Source organism: Perissodus microlepis, chromosome 2 (genome assembly GCF_051167445.1).
Source record: "Perissodus microlepis isolate ML-2025 ecotype Zambia chromosome 2, ASM5116744v1, whole genome shotgun sequence".
NCBI lineage: Eukaryota > Metazoa > Chordata > Actinopteri > Cichliformes > Cichlidae > Perissodus > Perissodus microlepis.
In genome coordinates this window covers 22,653,706-22,669,940 of record NC_140462.1, presented here as the reverse complement: position 1 = coordinate 22,669,940, position 16,235 = coordinate 22,653,706, and the positions used below count along the sequence as shown (strand labels likewise).

The 16,235-nt window shown below is 43.5% G+C and overlaps 1 protein-coding gene across 1 annotated transcript; it reads right to left on the bottom strand.

Annotated features, from left to right (window-relative positions):
• Positions 1-1,216: 1,216 nt before the first annotated feature.
• On the bottom strand, positions 1,217-15,925 carry LOC146392752 (uncharacterized). The gene is made up of 2 exons (XM_084952311.1): positions 13,521-15,925; positions 1,217-1,400 (listed from the first exon to the last, which is right to left on the bottom strand). The coding sequence occupies exons 1-2, from the start codon at positions 15,776-15,778 to the stop codon at positions 1,217-1,219; spliced, it is 2,442 nt and encodes an 813-aa protein (XP_084808437.1). The 5' UTR covers positions 15,779-15,925.
• Positions 15,926-16,235: the final 310 nt, after the last annotated feature.

Below are 16,235 nucleotides of genomic sequence, written 5' to 3'. Positions count from 1 at the left end.
TTGGGCTCGAATCATGGGGAGAGAGCTGATCGGCAATGTTCCCTCTAAGCTGCGCAATTGCGCACTGCTGGCACGGTCTCTGCGCATAGAAAATCTGCGTTGCGCACGAAAACAAAAAAATCTAACCTGAATTGAAATTAAAATTAATACTTTAACAATTCTGTTTTGCAGTGTTAGTTAGTAAGTGACTGGCTGCTCCCGTATGGGATTAGAACGATGCCACCTTATCCCACAGTCCAGCCAATAATGCGATTCACATTCGTATATATGCAGCTAATCATTGACAGGCTATGACAGCGTCCTTATGTGCCGACAACAGTGTTTTAGCTAGCAAAGCGGCGTGGCTGATGTGGAGTGAAGCCACGTTAATGACAATGTGTACAACCATTGGAGATGTGAGCAGGACAGATGGAACAATTGACGGAAAAAGTGTGGACTTTATACCTGTTTTTAAATTGTGTTGATAGGCCACGTAAAACCAGAGTTATGATAAAAATATATGCAATGTTTGGTTTTCTTTCTGAATACTATCATTAGGGCTGCCACGATTAGTCGACTAGTCACGATTACGTCGACTATCAAAATCGTCGACGACTAATTTAATAGTCGACGCGTCGTTTGAAGCTTTGTAAGATCCCAAAAGACGCAGGAATAAGTAGTAGTATTTAAGAGTGTAATAACGGACTGAAACAGAAGATGGCAGCACTGCATGTGTCACACAGTGGAAATTTGTGTTTTTATGTTTTATCAATCTGTGTATTGGTACATAGTGTTGATTTTATTGTGATATTTATATTGCATGTTTGTTTATTGATATTTATATTGCATGGTTTTATCCTCATATTTATATTATGTGTGTTAATGTTGTACCATATTCCTTTAATCCACTGTGGACTAAACAGACAATTGTAGGCACCTGTGAGGTGGGGGCGTTCCCCAAGGTGGCCTATCAGCCGCCAGGTTGACCTGTTAAAGGGGATAGTGAGCGCAGAGACAAGGAAAGCGACGCACGAAAGGTGAGCAGGAGAAAAAGGAACGCGTGCAAGCCCGCACGTGTGTGGAAGGAACTGCTGCCTGACTGTGGGGTGCCGCGAGTCGTTTGGCGATCCAGTCCCAACGGCAGGAACGGCAACAGTGGGTGGCGATGGCCGCAATTCACAACAGGGCAGGGATGCCCCTCTGCCTGCATCTGACGGTGAGACAAGGGAGGCCGTGTTCAGGTGTGGAGTGGGGCAGGACTGTGCGGCGACGCGCTGTCAGGAGGAGACAGGTCTGCGATAGGAGCCTCCTCCCTGGTCTGCTGCTGGCGAGTTTTACCATACCGGAAGAGAAGTTCCTCTCCTGTCTCTTTCAGATAAGGACCATTCGCCCATGTGTGGCTGGACTGTGGGATTATGGGACTGTGGGAGGGTAATTTTAGCATATGGAAAACATTTTTTTAGCCTTGTTTTAATAGTGTATAGTTATATCTGCCGGCAGGGTTTTTAGCGGGTTGCAAACACTGTTTTTATTGTATAGCGGGGATTTTAGTTTGTATTTGTGATTCTGGCCGTGTTTTTTTTTTTTTTTTTTTTTTTTTTTTTTATGGAAATAAATGGTGTAAAACAAAAGGACTAAGAAAAAGGGCTTTTTTTTTTTTTTCTCTCTCTCTCTTTTTTTGACTAAATAATGTCAATGCACTTTATTGTAACAAGTCCCCTTTTTTTTTTTTTTTTTCTTCAATAAAAATATAATTTAAAAAAAAAAAAGGAAATAAATGGTGTTTGAAGCCAGCTAAGTTTCTATGCTCTGAGCGCTGACCCACTCACTCCCCTTTTCGCTTGTATGTATACAGACGTGGTGGTGACGATTTAGGTCCACCAGTCTTAGCGGCTACACATGTACAAGGATGCCAGCTGCCGTTAAACCCCGAAGAAGAAGAAGCAGCCGTGTCCCAGAATTCATAGCGCGGCCCAGCGCATTTGTCAACAATGGCGGCAGCTAGTTAGTTTTAATATTACTCTTATTATTCTTTTTGGGTCACAAAATAAAGTTTAACACATTTTCAGGGGAGAGTGTAACTGTGTAAACCTCAAATATCTGCTCAGTTTATCAAGACACCACATATTTTCAAAAGCGCTCCGACGTTTTCTGAGACGTCTGTTACCCACTAGCTCGATAGCTAGCTGGGGTTCAAGGCTCACTAGAGCCCGTGTGAACACCGGACTCCCGGCAAATCGTTTTCAAACCCACCGCCGTCTTTCGCTACTCAGGTTAAACATGATATATAAGTCACTTAGATAACTTAAATGTTATTGTTTGGCGCTTTTTTTTTTTTTTTTTTTTTTTAGCATTTTATTTGTTCCTGAGTAAATCGGTTTGGCTGAGAAATAAAGTTATAGTTTTTACACAGCTGAATAAACGTCAAGCAGACAACTGATTATCAGAGGTGTGAGATGCTCGAGAACATACTCCGGTGTCCCGTTTAGATATCAAGGAGTTTATTAAACTTCACCGAAACAATCTACAAATGTCATTAAAATTTAATAAACTATCATCTTGTCTTTATTTTTAGTTAGCATATACCTTAAACACTTCAAGCTGTATGCTAATGATAGTTATATAAGAGCAGATGCATGCTGGTGCAATAAGCTGTACGTTGTACGTCCAATGGATGCATGATCTGATTAGTCGACTAATCGCAGAAATAATCGGTGACTAGTCGACTGTCAAAATAATCGTTTGTGGCAGCCCTAACTATCATTGTTTATATTTACTGCGGGAAGAAACAGTAAAAACAGCGTTATAAAACGCTCAAAAGCACTCTCCGCCTGTGAGCAAAAACAACGCCAAAAACCCCACCCTTTCTTATTGGTCGAAAAATGTACCATGTCGACCAATCAAAAAATGATATGGCAACATTGCATTTAGTTGTTTAGGAAAGGGGGGAAGTTTTGGGAATGACGGCGCTGTTTTGAGATGTGAGAGATTTGCGACGTTTAGCACAGATCTTGTGTAGTTAGTGTGTAGTGTAGTCAATAGTTTTGTTGTGTGTGTCAGAACAATGAGGCGACTGCTGAATGTTACAGGAGTTACAGGAGTGATACATCTCCTGTTGTCAGGCCTGCAGGTATCAGGCTGTTGTTCTCCTTTATCTCATAGAGGACAGAAATTATTTTGTGGAGTGGCACAAATAATTTGTGTGGCATCAAATTTGATGCAGAACAGCTGATTGTTCTGTAAATAGTTTGAAATGTTTATTTAAAAAAACGCCTTGATTGCATTTTTAGGTAAACAACTGCAAAAAACTGTTGTTTGCATAACTCAGTTACTTTTTTGAAGAAGTAACTATATAATTGCCCAACATTGGTCATTATATACTGTATTTTGCAGACACAGACAGAGTTACAGGACTCTCTCCCAGACCACAGACTCATACTCATAATACAAGTCAGAGCTTTATAAAAAAAAGAAAGAAAGAAAGTTGTGTTTTCAAAATTGGAGTTCAAGTTTTTTTTACTTCCAATAGTGTTAACATACTACAGAGGTCATGAACAAGATTTTTTAAAATTTTCATTGTAATTGGGCTAAAGCACTTACCGTAATTGTCGGGCTATAAGCCGCTACTTTTTGCACAAGCTTTGAACCCCGCGGCTTTTAGTCAGGTGTGGCTTTTCTATGGATTGTCCATGATTTTTGTGATATCGTAAGAGGATTTGTTTTGTTTGTTCCGCTGTTGTACGGCACTACGTTGCCTGGCGGAAGGGCATGTGATCAGCAGGGGCGATTATAGGATCAGAGCTTTGGGGGTGCTGAGCACCCAGAGAGCTGCCCATCCAGGCAAGGTAAACTTTAGTCGTCACGATGAGACTTCTTCCCTGTCTCTGTCAGTCCCTGCATCCTTAAATGTCTCCCGTTGTTCCCTCTGACTGTCCCCTTGGTGCATTTAAACCCCTGGTCCTCCCTGTCCTCGTCCTCTGTTGTCTTCATCTCCATTATCAGTCATCATAATTTTACCATCTCTGTGCAAGTCTGCAAATTTCTTTATTAAATCATAAGATTCTTAAATTCATCAAGTCTCTCTGTGCCTGGTTCCACGTCACAAAACATGACATCACTGTTTTGTACATTTTAACACAATTTAATCCCCACATTTGTGAAAGAAAAGCAAAACACTTTTTTGAAAAGTCTGTAACAAACCCATCAAATCTGATCAAGGTTATTTAAATGCTGCAAAAGAAGAATGGATTGGAATTTTTAAAAAATACATATACTAATAATGGATTGCATTTATATAGCGCTTTCCGGGGCCCTCAAAGCGCTTTACAATTCCACTATTCATTCACTCTCACATTCACACACTGGTGGAGGCAGCTACAGTTGTTGACAGAAGCGAGGCTGCCATATCGCGCCATCGGCCCCTCTGGCCATCACCAGTAGGCGGCAGGTGAAGTGTCTTGCCCAAGGACACAACGACCGAGACTGTCCGAGCCGGGGCTCAAACCGACAACCTTCCGGTTACTAGACGAACTGCCATGATCTTTGAGCCACGATCGCAGTTTCCTAACCTTAATTACTGCAGGAGAATAATAAATGATGCTCACTGTGAGTAAAAAGTAAGCTGGGTGCATTTTTTGGACAGAGATTCACTTTTAAAGTGTATGTATAATACAATACAGATACATAAAAATACACTCCAAAAATAGAAGAGTCCTTGAAATGTACAAAATATTATTAAAAAATGTAAAAAACTGAGACACCTTAGCCTCTGGTACAATGTATACAATGTATGAAAAGATCTTTACTGCAGATACTAATATGGCTCTGCAGATTTTTTCTTTTCTTTTATCCTATGTCGCCTCAGCTTGAGGTTGGTAAATCTGTCTATCACATTTTGGTGTTCAAGTCTCTCAAGCATCTCTTTCTCAACTGACATCACAGCCAGGTGCTGGAGTCTGCTTTGACCCATGGTCCTTCTCAGCCAGGTATGGAGCTGACTCAAGACACTAAAAGACCTCTCACAGCTCCAGCTGCTAACTGGGTTTGTTAGGGCAACCTGAATAACAGTTTTCAGTTTGGGGAAGATCTGATTATCCAGAAGATTGTACAATGTTAACATATCTGGGATGGCACCAGCCTCACTCTTGAGCTTCAAAAAGTCTCTGGCAACCATGACTTCCTCTGACTGAAGCTCAATATGGTAATGCAGTGCCAGGGCTGACAACCCAGTTTGTTTTGCAGACTGTGTATAGCAGCTTTAATATAGGGAGAACACAACTTCCAGATTGTACGCGTAAAATTAGTTGTGTTTTTTTTCTTTGCCAGTTTAACAGTTTCTGTTGTGCCTGTTAGTACTCCCTGTCTGTTTTCTTACCTGGTTCTTCCTGACCTTGTACTTTCTCCTCATGTTCTCCTCTTTCCTCTCTCCCTCTTTGGACTGACAATCATACACAAATAGATTGTATTCAATTAGATTAAAAAAAAATACTATTAAGATCACTAATAAAAAAAGTGCTCTCTCAGTTTACTTTTAACCAAAAGGCAAATAACCAAACCACATGTACATCTAATAAAGGATATAAATATTGAAACACTGATCCAACATTATCCTTTATTGATGGATCATTTGATCTTACACTTTTACCTAAATGTGGCTCCGTTTTTTGAAAAACCTACCTCATATCCATTATGAACCTGGCTGTCTCTCTGTACACAAACAAACACACACACACACACACACACACACACACACACACACACACACACACACACACACACACAAACAACAGGAGTTATAAGGTTAATGGGCATCCAGTCAGTTAGCTAGTTAGTACCTTGGGTTCAATATCGGCACATATGACAAAATAACCAGTTTCTCTCATTACATTTAAAACAGGACGGTGGTAACAACAGTAGGCTGCGGACAATGTTACATTTTAGATTTTAAATAGGCTGCATACATTTAAATGGGAGCAACAGGACGGTCAAATGTCGCTGATTTTACTACAGAGCAGGACGGATTGTAGGGTAGCAAACATAGTCGGAAAACACGTTTTCAACACTGCAGGTTACCTGGTGTAATATTTTTCAGCTAAAAAGAAACATGGCCTGACTCCTACCTAACTATATAAAGAGTAACTGAAGGTTAAATGCAGCTAACATGTCCTGTTTTAAGCCAGACACTTCCACCTCTGCTCCGCTGCGTCTCAGCCACCATCGCTCTGGCAGCAACGGCGCTAGAGTCAGAGCAGGGGAGAGCTGGAACAAACCACTTTGGGAGGGGTTATCTATACTTTTGTTGTTAAAATGTTCCATCTCAATTACGTACTGTATGCTTTTTAGATTTTTAGTAGGGTGTCCCACAAACAGCAAATATTGTCAAAAGAGTAAGAAATCTTTGGGGGTTCTTTGATTCCAAAAATGGGCTAAAATCGCCCCTGGTGATCAGACACACGGTATCGGGGTTCAAGAGTGGTATGTTGGTCACATGTCCGTCCGCCAGGCAACGTAGTGCCGTACGAAGTAGCGCGAAAAACAAACTTCAAAGTAGCGCCACGCGTTCAGTGGGAGGCGTGGATGATGAGCGGCGATAAACTTGCGAAACGCAAGTTATGCCCAACTCCACCAGTGGATTCTTACAGCGTGGAAAAGTGTGAAAACATCCATGATCACCAACGGATTTCGAAGGGCTGGACTGCTGCATGATGGAGAGGAGGACACCGCCACGGCCCTTCTGAGGGTTTTCAACTCTGACACTGACAACGAGGATTTCTTTGGTTTTGAAAGTGACAATGAAGGAGAGAAGCAGAGAGTGGATGACGAAGCCATCCTGAGCCTGTTCGTTTCCGACACTGGAGAAGAGGACTTTGGTGGTTTTAGTGCGCAGGAAGAAGAGAAAGATGGTGGTGAATGACTGACTTTTCTTCTTGTTAAAGCCGTGTTACTGCACCTGAGCCTAAAAGGTAGGCCGAATCTATTTTTCTGGTGTGCTGTAGGTTATTGTTATGTACTACATTTGTTACTCGTTTATGAAGCACAGTACATGTTTCGTACTTGTAATTACCGGTACTTGTACATATACCTAAAAAGTTATGCAAATATGTACCCATAACGTGTTTTTCAAAATATTAATAAAAGTGATGTGTCTCCAAACAGCCAATTCCTGACAATTCGTTTTGTGCATATTCTCTTACATATGATAAGTCAACATTGAAACACCTGCGGCTTTTAGTCAGGTGCGGCTAATGTATGTACAAAACAGGATTTTCGCTGATTTTAGCTTGTGCGGCTAATATTCGGGTGCGCTTTGTAGTCCGGAAAATACGGTAATTAAAAGTAGTCTAACATAAATGTAAATGCTGTAATTTGATTATTTTAATAAACCATGTAACTTGGATGGATTCGATGCAGGCGTGACCACAGTGCACACGTCTACTGTTGCTCACAGTGGTCCAAGGGACCGCTCGGGGAGTTTGTGTGTTCGCTCACACACACGAAAAATTAGAGGGAACATTGCTGGTCGGCCCCTTTAGGGTCCCTGAAGGTGTGAAAAGGACCTCTGTAAAGTATGTAGGTTTTTCTGAGGGTGGGAGGCAGTTCACATTCAAACAGCAGCTCTGTGAGGCAGCTCTGTTTCTGCAAAGACATTCAAGCAGAAACTTTCCAAAAACTCACAAGTTTCATGGATGCAAGAATTGTGAAACTGCTAACAAATATGTGAATATGTAACTTGTCCTGTTGAGATGTTTTTGACTAAAATAGCTTTTGATTTCAGTAAAACTGATTTACTAATGCTGCAAATTCAACAAATGGCCATTTTCATTTCTCTACAACCTATAAAATGTTTTGAAACTCTGTGTGCTTCATAATTTGGAACAGTGAATTTTAGGCTTTTTATTTTTGAAAAACATGTTGTTTTCATTGGGAGCTTTGTTCAGTAACATTTGAATTATACTCTAATGGTTGATGACTCGAAAATTATGCTGACTGTCATTTGAATCGACTGTTTAGGATAATTAGAGAAAAATATCATTTGCATAATAATTTGGAATGCAGTGTAAATTGTTTATCAGAAGAGTTTCTTGTCGATCATGGCAGTACAGTGGCTACACTGTGGCCTCACAGCCAGACGGTCCTGGGTTCGAATCCATCATCTAGTGTGGGTCTTTCTGTGTGGAGTTTGCATGTTCTGCATGGGTTCTCTGGCTTCCTCCCACTTCCTCCTTCCACATGCAGTTAGTGGGATTAAGTTTCTAACTTGGCCATAGGTGTGGCTGGTGATTGTCCAGGTGTACCCCGCCAGCTTAGAACTTTGTTTTATATCTTCTCTTTGAACAAGATAGAAATTTAGGAGTAACATGGCCTTACAAACCCAACAGTGAGATCTTAAGAGATCCACAGCCTACGGCTCTTCGATGGGGTGTCATGGGGTCCCCAGGAAAAAAATTATGAATGTAAAATATTAATAAAATGAATATTCTTCTGTAGCAAAAACAAAGTATAACATAAATTATTCTGTAGTGGGAGGCACAGAAAAGCAAAGAAACCTGTTTAGACACTTGCTGGTTAAAAAAATCAGGATGTGCATGACGAGCTCCAACAAGGCCGAATCACAAAGCATGCAAGGATGATACCAGCAAGCCAGCCGCTGCTCAGTTCACAGAACACACGCTGGTTGTGGCTCAGGTCATACTTGCTCGCACAACCAGTTTTTTTAGGTTTGGCTCTTTTTCCGTGACAGCGTTGAGTTGTGTTCCCTCCCTAATAGCTCAAACCATCTTGCTGTTTAGTTCGGTGATGGAAAGAGTCTTTTTCCAAGAAATTCTGTGCAGAGGAAGTAAGATTCACAGGTCTGTGCAGGTGACTGTGGAAGGATTATCGGATCGCTCCGGGTCTCTTCTGCTCCACTTCAGGTGGCGTGTGACAGTTGGCTGTCGGAGTCGGGATTCATTAATCCCAGCCAGATTTCTCCGTGCTTGGTGTAAATGTCACCTCTCAGATATGGATTTGCAGGATTCTCAGGTCCACACGTGAGCTCTCTGTTCCACACTGACTGAGTGTCAGCAGGCCGTGGCTGGGCTCTCTTTCCTCTCTTCGTGCCAGAGTCAGATGGTGTTACAGTGTTCATGATGAAGACGGAGGAAGTTGAATAACCTCTCTTTAACCTTGAGTCCTCATGAAAAGCTTCTTCAGAAGCAATGAAGTTATTTTTCTGCACACTTTCACAAAACTTTCTTTGTTGTGCAGTACACTCATAGAATCAGTGGCATTAGAGACTGAGAGGCCTGTAATGTATTTGAGAAATACATGCTTGAAAGTAGAGATGGACCGATCCGATATTACATATCGGTATCCAATACTGACCTAAATTACTGGATCGGATATCGGAGAGAAATAAAAAATGTAATCCGATCCGTTAAATATCAAAAAAGCACCTCACAAAACTTGCGACACGCGGTAACTCGCCTCATAACCTTAGCACTCGGAGCAGTATGAGTCACGTGATAGAGCGGCTGTGGCATGCGAGACCTGTCAGTGGTCTGGTTGAGCATTTGGAGCTTTGCTACAAACCCGGCATTTCATCTCCGACAAAGTTATTCCAGAGAGAAGTAAAGCAAGTGTGTAAGTCCATCTCTGAATGTTTGTAAAGCATTCCCGCGTTAAGCTTAACAACCGATATATGGAGCGACTGCCTCTTCTCTCTCTCTCCCTCTCCTGCTGCTACTTCAATCATGAAACTGATCAATGATCAGCTGATCAGCTTTTCTGTCGTGAGTCCGTCTCTCTTGTTTGTTTATTGCCCACTTCGCACCAGAAAGAGGAAACCAGCGGCTGAACAACAGCAGCACGTTTAAGCTTGATAAGCTGTTGTTAGAATTTATGTAATATTACTTTCTACACCAGGATCTTTTTCTATGTAGCTGACGGCTGGTAACTGTGCAGGGGCGGATCTAGCAAAGTTTAGCCAGGGGGGCTGATAGGGCATTAACAGGGAAAAAGGGGGCACAAAGACATACTTTTCTTTCTTATTCTCATTTAAAATGTGTAGCTTTTAATAAATAATTATCCGAATCTTACACCCAAAGTTTTAATCTGATGAAAAATGTATAGAAGTCCATTACTGTATATAGTAACTGTTAAGTCTAATATACCCTAGTAAGCTATAGTACTTTTTCCATCTGTGCAGTCTGCAATTCTGTTGAAGAAAGATGCTGAATCTATTTAATTATTCTTGAAAAATAATTGAGTTCTGTAAATTTTTTTCCCCACACTGCATCAAATTAAAGTTGATTACGTCGATTAAGCATCATGAGGTGGGAGGTGGTTCCCTTTTTTTTTAGAACCCTATTAGTTAGGTTGCTTACTCTTTAAAATACCAGAATAGGGAGGATGGAGTAGGTTTAAGTTTATTAGATTGATCAGTATTGCTGAACTATGAAATATTTTGGGTGCAGTATATTTTTTGCATACAGGTATAACAGAATAGCTTTAGTGTTTGTTTTTGTGTAACTTGAGTATGAACTTATACAAAAAGCAGCAAGATATTAAAAAACATTTTTATTGATTAAAAAACACACTATATCGGATTCATATTGGTATCGGCAGATATCCAAATTTATGGTATCGGTATCGGACATAAAAAAGTGGCCATCTCTACTTGAAAGGTAAAGAACTTTATATTCATCATGTTCTGTGTTAGATGGTGGGATATTGTATTTTGCCCTCCCCTAACTTTAGCCATTTTCTCTTGTTTTATATTGTATTCATGGTTCATACTGCACAGTTCTGCTTTTATACTGATGCTACAGTGAAATGAATATTTCTGCTAAGTGAAGGTGAAGAACATCTTTATCAAAGATGACCTGACTGCTGCATGAAGAAGATTTCTAAATAAAGCTGAAGCTTCATGAACTTCCTCACAATAAATATCAAACTTTACTCTCCAATCATTTTTCCTTCATCAAGGTTGTGTGCAGGCAGTTCAGCTAATTGGAGTCCCTGAACCGGATCTCTGGACCGTCTTTGTGCTGTTGGAGCATTTTTAATGACATCATCCGACCAATAACGTGGCTGGTGTGAGGTCACTGTGCTAAAAGACAGTACAAAAGGGCTGAGCTCCAGGGAGGGAGGGAAGGGAGCTCTGCATCACTTCCTGTGTGGGCTTGGTCATGCCTCGCAGTTCTGTTACCTGATGCATAAATCATAGCAGATAATGCTGCGTTATTGCTGTGATTCATGCCGGCCGGCATAAGCTGAATGAGTTTATCTGTTTCTCCATGAAGTCGCTTTGACAGGAGCCGCCCAGGGGTGAAGGCCGGGGGTGATCTACATTTAGACTCTCAGATTAAATTTTTACTACCACTGTTATTTATGGGGAGAGGGGGAAGCTGGCTGGATGGTTTCTTCATGTGTTCGTGCTGCTGGTGATTGCATGTGAGGCTTCTTTGTTCATGAAATCCACCACACATAATTTTGTCGATTAAGCAATATCTGATGTTAATTATCTGATAATTGTGAAAAATAATGAACTTTAACCATGTTATTAGATCTGTAGCCAAGAAAATATGGTATGTACTGTGTTTTCTGTCATTTTAGCAGAATGAGAGTGAACTAAGTTCAGCTGGGAGGACTAGCTGACATGATTCAAAGTCAGCTGATGTGTATAGAGACCAGCGAGAGCTCCAACTTTAAGCATCAAGCAAACGTGCACGTAAGCATGTGCTCACTTTCTGTGTGTGTCTTTCTTCTTCATCTGCTTCCAAGGTGCACAGAGAATGACGACAGTGTTCCTTCAACTCTGAGTTCAACCTTCAGTCTGCGTACTCGTGACTCGTTGCCTTATAGCTGTGCAGAGCATGTTCCCTCTGCAGTCATGTTGGGGGGAGACCTCCACAGCGTGCCATGTCTCAGGTTGCTGTGGTTACCTGTGGTTACCTGCAGTTTATCGCATGATAAGGTGGGGCCAGGTTTCACAATGAACACACCCGAAACTCTGGCTGATTGGGACCCACACCCAGTTTCACACCTTGGCTCAGGCGATTAGAGGATCATCAGGGGGTCCTTTTGTCCCTCTGTGGGGGGATACTCCCACTAGGTTTATATCTGGGACTCTCCACCATTTGACCTTAGAACTGAAGAAGCTTCTCGGATGATAGGTGAAACGTCTTAAAGTAACTTAAAGAAGTCCAGATGCTTTTCTTTGCAAGCTCCTTTGACTACGAAGACCTGGATGACTGAGAACCTTCACAGACATACTTACCTGCAGTTTGCGTTGATGACCCCAACTTGTCTGCAAATATAAAGTGCTTGGCGAGTGGTAGTGAAACAGTGAGAAGCTCGATTCCTTTTGAAAATTGTTGGTTGCAGTCGAGCACAGCTCATTACCAGGTTTCACTACATTTCAGGGAGCAAATGGTCTGCCACGCAAACTACGGCAAATCACAGCAGTCAGTGTAATCACAAGAAGCTTTTTTTTGCAGCACCCTAAGATAAGATAAGATAAGATAAAACTTTATTAATCCCTCGGGTGGGTTCCTCTGGGAAATTCGGTTCCAAATAAGCACAGCACCGACAGAAGTTATAGAGTTACAGAAAATTATATATACATATATATATATATATATATATATATATACACACACATATATAAATACAAAGACATATATAGATAAAAATATACAAAGGGGATAAATAGAATAAATAGGAATAAAATAAAAATAAAAATACAAGTGGATTGCACATTTCAAGTATGGAGTCTATTGCACCGTTGACTATTAACAAAAAGTATTGCACAAAGGTAATTGCACAGTGAGGTGAAGAGGCACTACAGCTTCGTTGTTCCCCCCTCCTTTGTCCTCCTGTTTCCCCTCCCTCTCCCCTCCAGAGAGGAGTTAAACAGTCTGATGGCGTGTGGGACAAAGGAGTTTTTAAGTCTGTTGGTTCTTGTCTTGGGGAGAAGCAACCTGTCACTGAACAGGCTCTTCTGGTTGTTTATGGCCGTGTGCAGAGGATGCCCAGCATTGTCCATAATGTCCAGCAGTTTCTTTAGTGTCCTTTTCTCTGCCACTGTCACCAGAGTGTCCAGCTTCATGCCGACCACAGAGCCAGCCTTCCTGATCAGTTTTTCCAGCCTGGATGAGTCCTTCTTTGCTGTGCTGCTCCCCCAGCACACCACAGCATAGAAAAGTACTCCAGCAACCACCGACTGGTAAAACATCCTCAGGAGCTTCCTGCAGATGTTAAAAGACCTCAGCCTCCTGAGGAAGTACAGTCGGCTTTGGGCTTTTTTATACAGGTGCTCTGTGTTGCATGACCAGTCCAGTTTGTTGTCCACCCACAGCCCGAGGTACTTGTACTTGTTGACCACCTCCACCTCCTCCCCCTCTATCTGAACCGGCAGTGGACCTGCTCTGGACCTCCCAAAGTCCACAACCAGTTCCTTAGTCTTTGAGGTGTTGAGTTGCAGGTGGTTTGTGTGACTCCATGCAACAAAGTTCCTCACCAGACTTCTGTACTCCTCTTCCTGATCATTCCAGATACACCCCATGATGGCTGTGTCGTCTGCAAACTTCTGAATGTGACATAGTTCAGAGTTGTAGCAGAAGTCAGAGGTGTACAGGGTGAAGAGAAGTGGGGACAGCACAGTTCCCTGTGGTGCTCCTGTGCTGCTGACCACAGTGTCAGACGTGATGTCCTTCAGCCTGACGTACTGTGGCCTGTCGGTGAGGTAGTCGGAGATCCAAGCGACCAGGCAGGGGTCCACCTCCATCCTGTTCAGTTTTTCCTGAAGCAGACAGGGCCGGATGGTATTAAAGGCACTGGAAAAGTCAAGAAACAGGATCCTGACCGTGCCTTTTCCCCCATCCAGGTGTGAGTGGGCTCTATGCAGGAGGTACAGGATGGCATCCTCCACTCCGACACCCGCCTTGTAGGCGAACTGTAGTGGGTCCTGGGCATGTTGTACCTGTGGTCGGAGGAGGTTGAGGAAGAGCCGCTCTAGAGTCTTCATAAGATGTGACGTCAGTGCCACCGGTCGGAAGTCATTCAGCTCATTGGGCCGGTTCCTTTTGGGGACCGGGACAATGCAGGATGTCTTCCATAGGGCGGGCACTCTCCCCAGTCGCAGACTGAGATTGAAGACTCGTTGTAGCGGCTCCCCAAGTTCAGCAGCACACGCCTTTAGCATCCTCGGACACACCTTGTCTGGGCCTGCTGCCTTTCTGGGGCGAAGCTTCCTCAGTTGTCTCCTGACCTGATCCACTGTGACACTGGGAGATGATTGGAAGGAGGGGGGGGGAGATGTCTTGCTGTTGAGAGAGGGATTGGAGGAGGGGGGTGTCATCATAGTGTCAGGAAGGGGGGGGAGCGAGGGAGGAAGGAGAGTGGGGAGAGGGCTCTGTAGTAAAGGTGAGGGTGAGGGTGGGGGGGTTGTGGGCTGGTCAAACCTGTTGAAGAAGTTGTTGAGTTCGTTTGCCTTCTCCACAGTCCCCCCCACTGTGCTTTTCTTGGTGTTGTGGCCTGTGATGGTTTTCACACCATTCCAGACCTCCCTCATATTGTTCCTCTCCAACTTCTGCTCCACCTTCCTCCTGTAGGTGTCCTTTGCTTCCCTCAGGCAGCGTTTCACCTCCCGCTGTGCTGCTTTCATCTCCTCCTTCACTTTGCTCCTGAAAGCCTTCTTCTTCATGTTGAGGACAGCTTTGACTTCCTGTGTTACCCACGGTTTGTTATTAGGGTAACACCGTACCGTCTTAGCAGGGGCGACCGTGTCCACACAAAAGTTGAGGTAGTCTGTAAGACAGTGTGTCGCCCCCTCTATGTCCTCACCATGTGGGCTCAGAAGCACATCCCAGTCTGTGGTGTCATAGCAGTCTCTCAGAGCATCCTCCTTTTCTGGGGTCCATCTCCTGATGGAGCGTGTTGTGACAGGCTGCCTTTGGACGAGGGGTGTGTATTGTGGCTGTAGGTAAACCAGGTTGTGGTCTGACTTCCCTAGTGGGGGGAGGGGGGTGGCTCTGTATGCATCTCTCACATTGGCATACAGTAGGTCAATTGTCCTGTTGCTCCTTGTGGGACAATTCACAAACTGGTGAAAAGCAGCCAGAGTAGAATCCAGTGTGGCATGATTAAAGTCTCCAGATATAATGATGAAAGCCTCTGGGTTTTGTGTCTGAAGTCTTGCTGTAACTGTGTGTATTTGCTCACAGGCAGCTGTTGCGTCGGCCCTCGGAGGGATGTAAACACACACACAGATCGCGTGACTGAACTCCCGAGGTAGATAATATGGCCGCAAGCTAACAGCTAGCAGCTCCAGGTCCGGACGGCATACCGAAACTTTAACGGAGACGTGGCCGGGGTTGCAGTATCTGTTGTTAACGTAGACAATGAGTCCCCCACCCCTGCTTTTTCCGCTGGCCTGCGTGTCCCTATCGGCTCTCATGGATGTGAAACCGCATAGGTCTACGTTAGCCTGTGGCGTTAGCTCGGTTAGCCACGTCTCCGTGAAGATAAACAAACTGCACTCACGGTATAGTCGGTGGTTGTTCAGAGCACACAGTTCGTCCATTTTATTCGGTAGCGAGTTCACGTTGCCCATTATCACTGTCGGGATTGATGGTTTGAATCGCCTCCGGTGATCCGCTCTCCTCGCTCCAGCTTTGCAGCCTCTGTAGCTCCTCTTTATCTCAGCCGGGATGTTGTGTCGCATGCCAGTCTGTCCCTTTGTTCTTAGTGCCAGCAGCTCCGCTCTCGAATAGATGAAGGAGCTGGTTCCAGAAGTTTTAAAAAGTGCATTATCCATCTTGTATTGCTATATCTAAGAGGTATAAGTACAGTAACTAGAGGAAGGTGAAATAAAGTTTGAAAGCCTAGTCTAAAAAAGTTAAAAGTTAAGAAAAAGTGCGGCGTTGCAGAGCTACTTGGAAAGGCTGCCGTCACTCCAGCGCCATCTTGGAATATACCCTGTCTGAGATTTCACCCAGGCACAGCCAGTATTCCTCATCGGTGTGGTAAATGGCCTGTATTTGTATAGAGCTTTACACATCCAGTCATCCATCCATTCACACACTGGTGATGGCAAGCTACATTGTAGCCACAGCCACCCTGGGGCACACTGACAGAGGCGAGGCTGCCAAACACTGGCGCCACTGGGCCCTCTGACCACAACCAGTAGGCAACAGGTGAAGTCTCTTGCCCAAGGACACAACGACCGAGACTGTCCAAGCCGGGCTCGAACCAGCAACCTTCCAATTACAAGG

What these genes read in the sequence shown, in the direction of transcription:
- LOC146392752 (XM_084952311.1), bottom strand. Translation starts at nt 15,778, where the DNA reads ATGGATAATGCACTTTTTAAAACTTCTGGAACCAGCTCCTTCATCTAT. An exon ending in GACGACACAGCCATCATGGG is followed by an intron (nt 1,401 to 13,520) that starts GTGTATCTGGAA and finishes ACCCTCCCACAG; the next exon opens with TCCCATAATCCCACAGTCCA.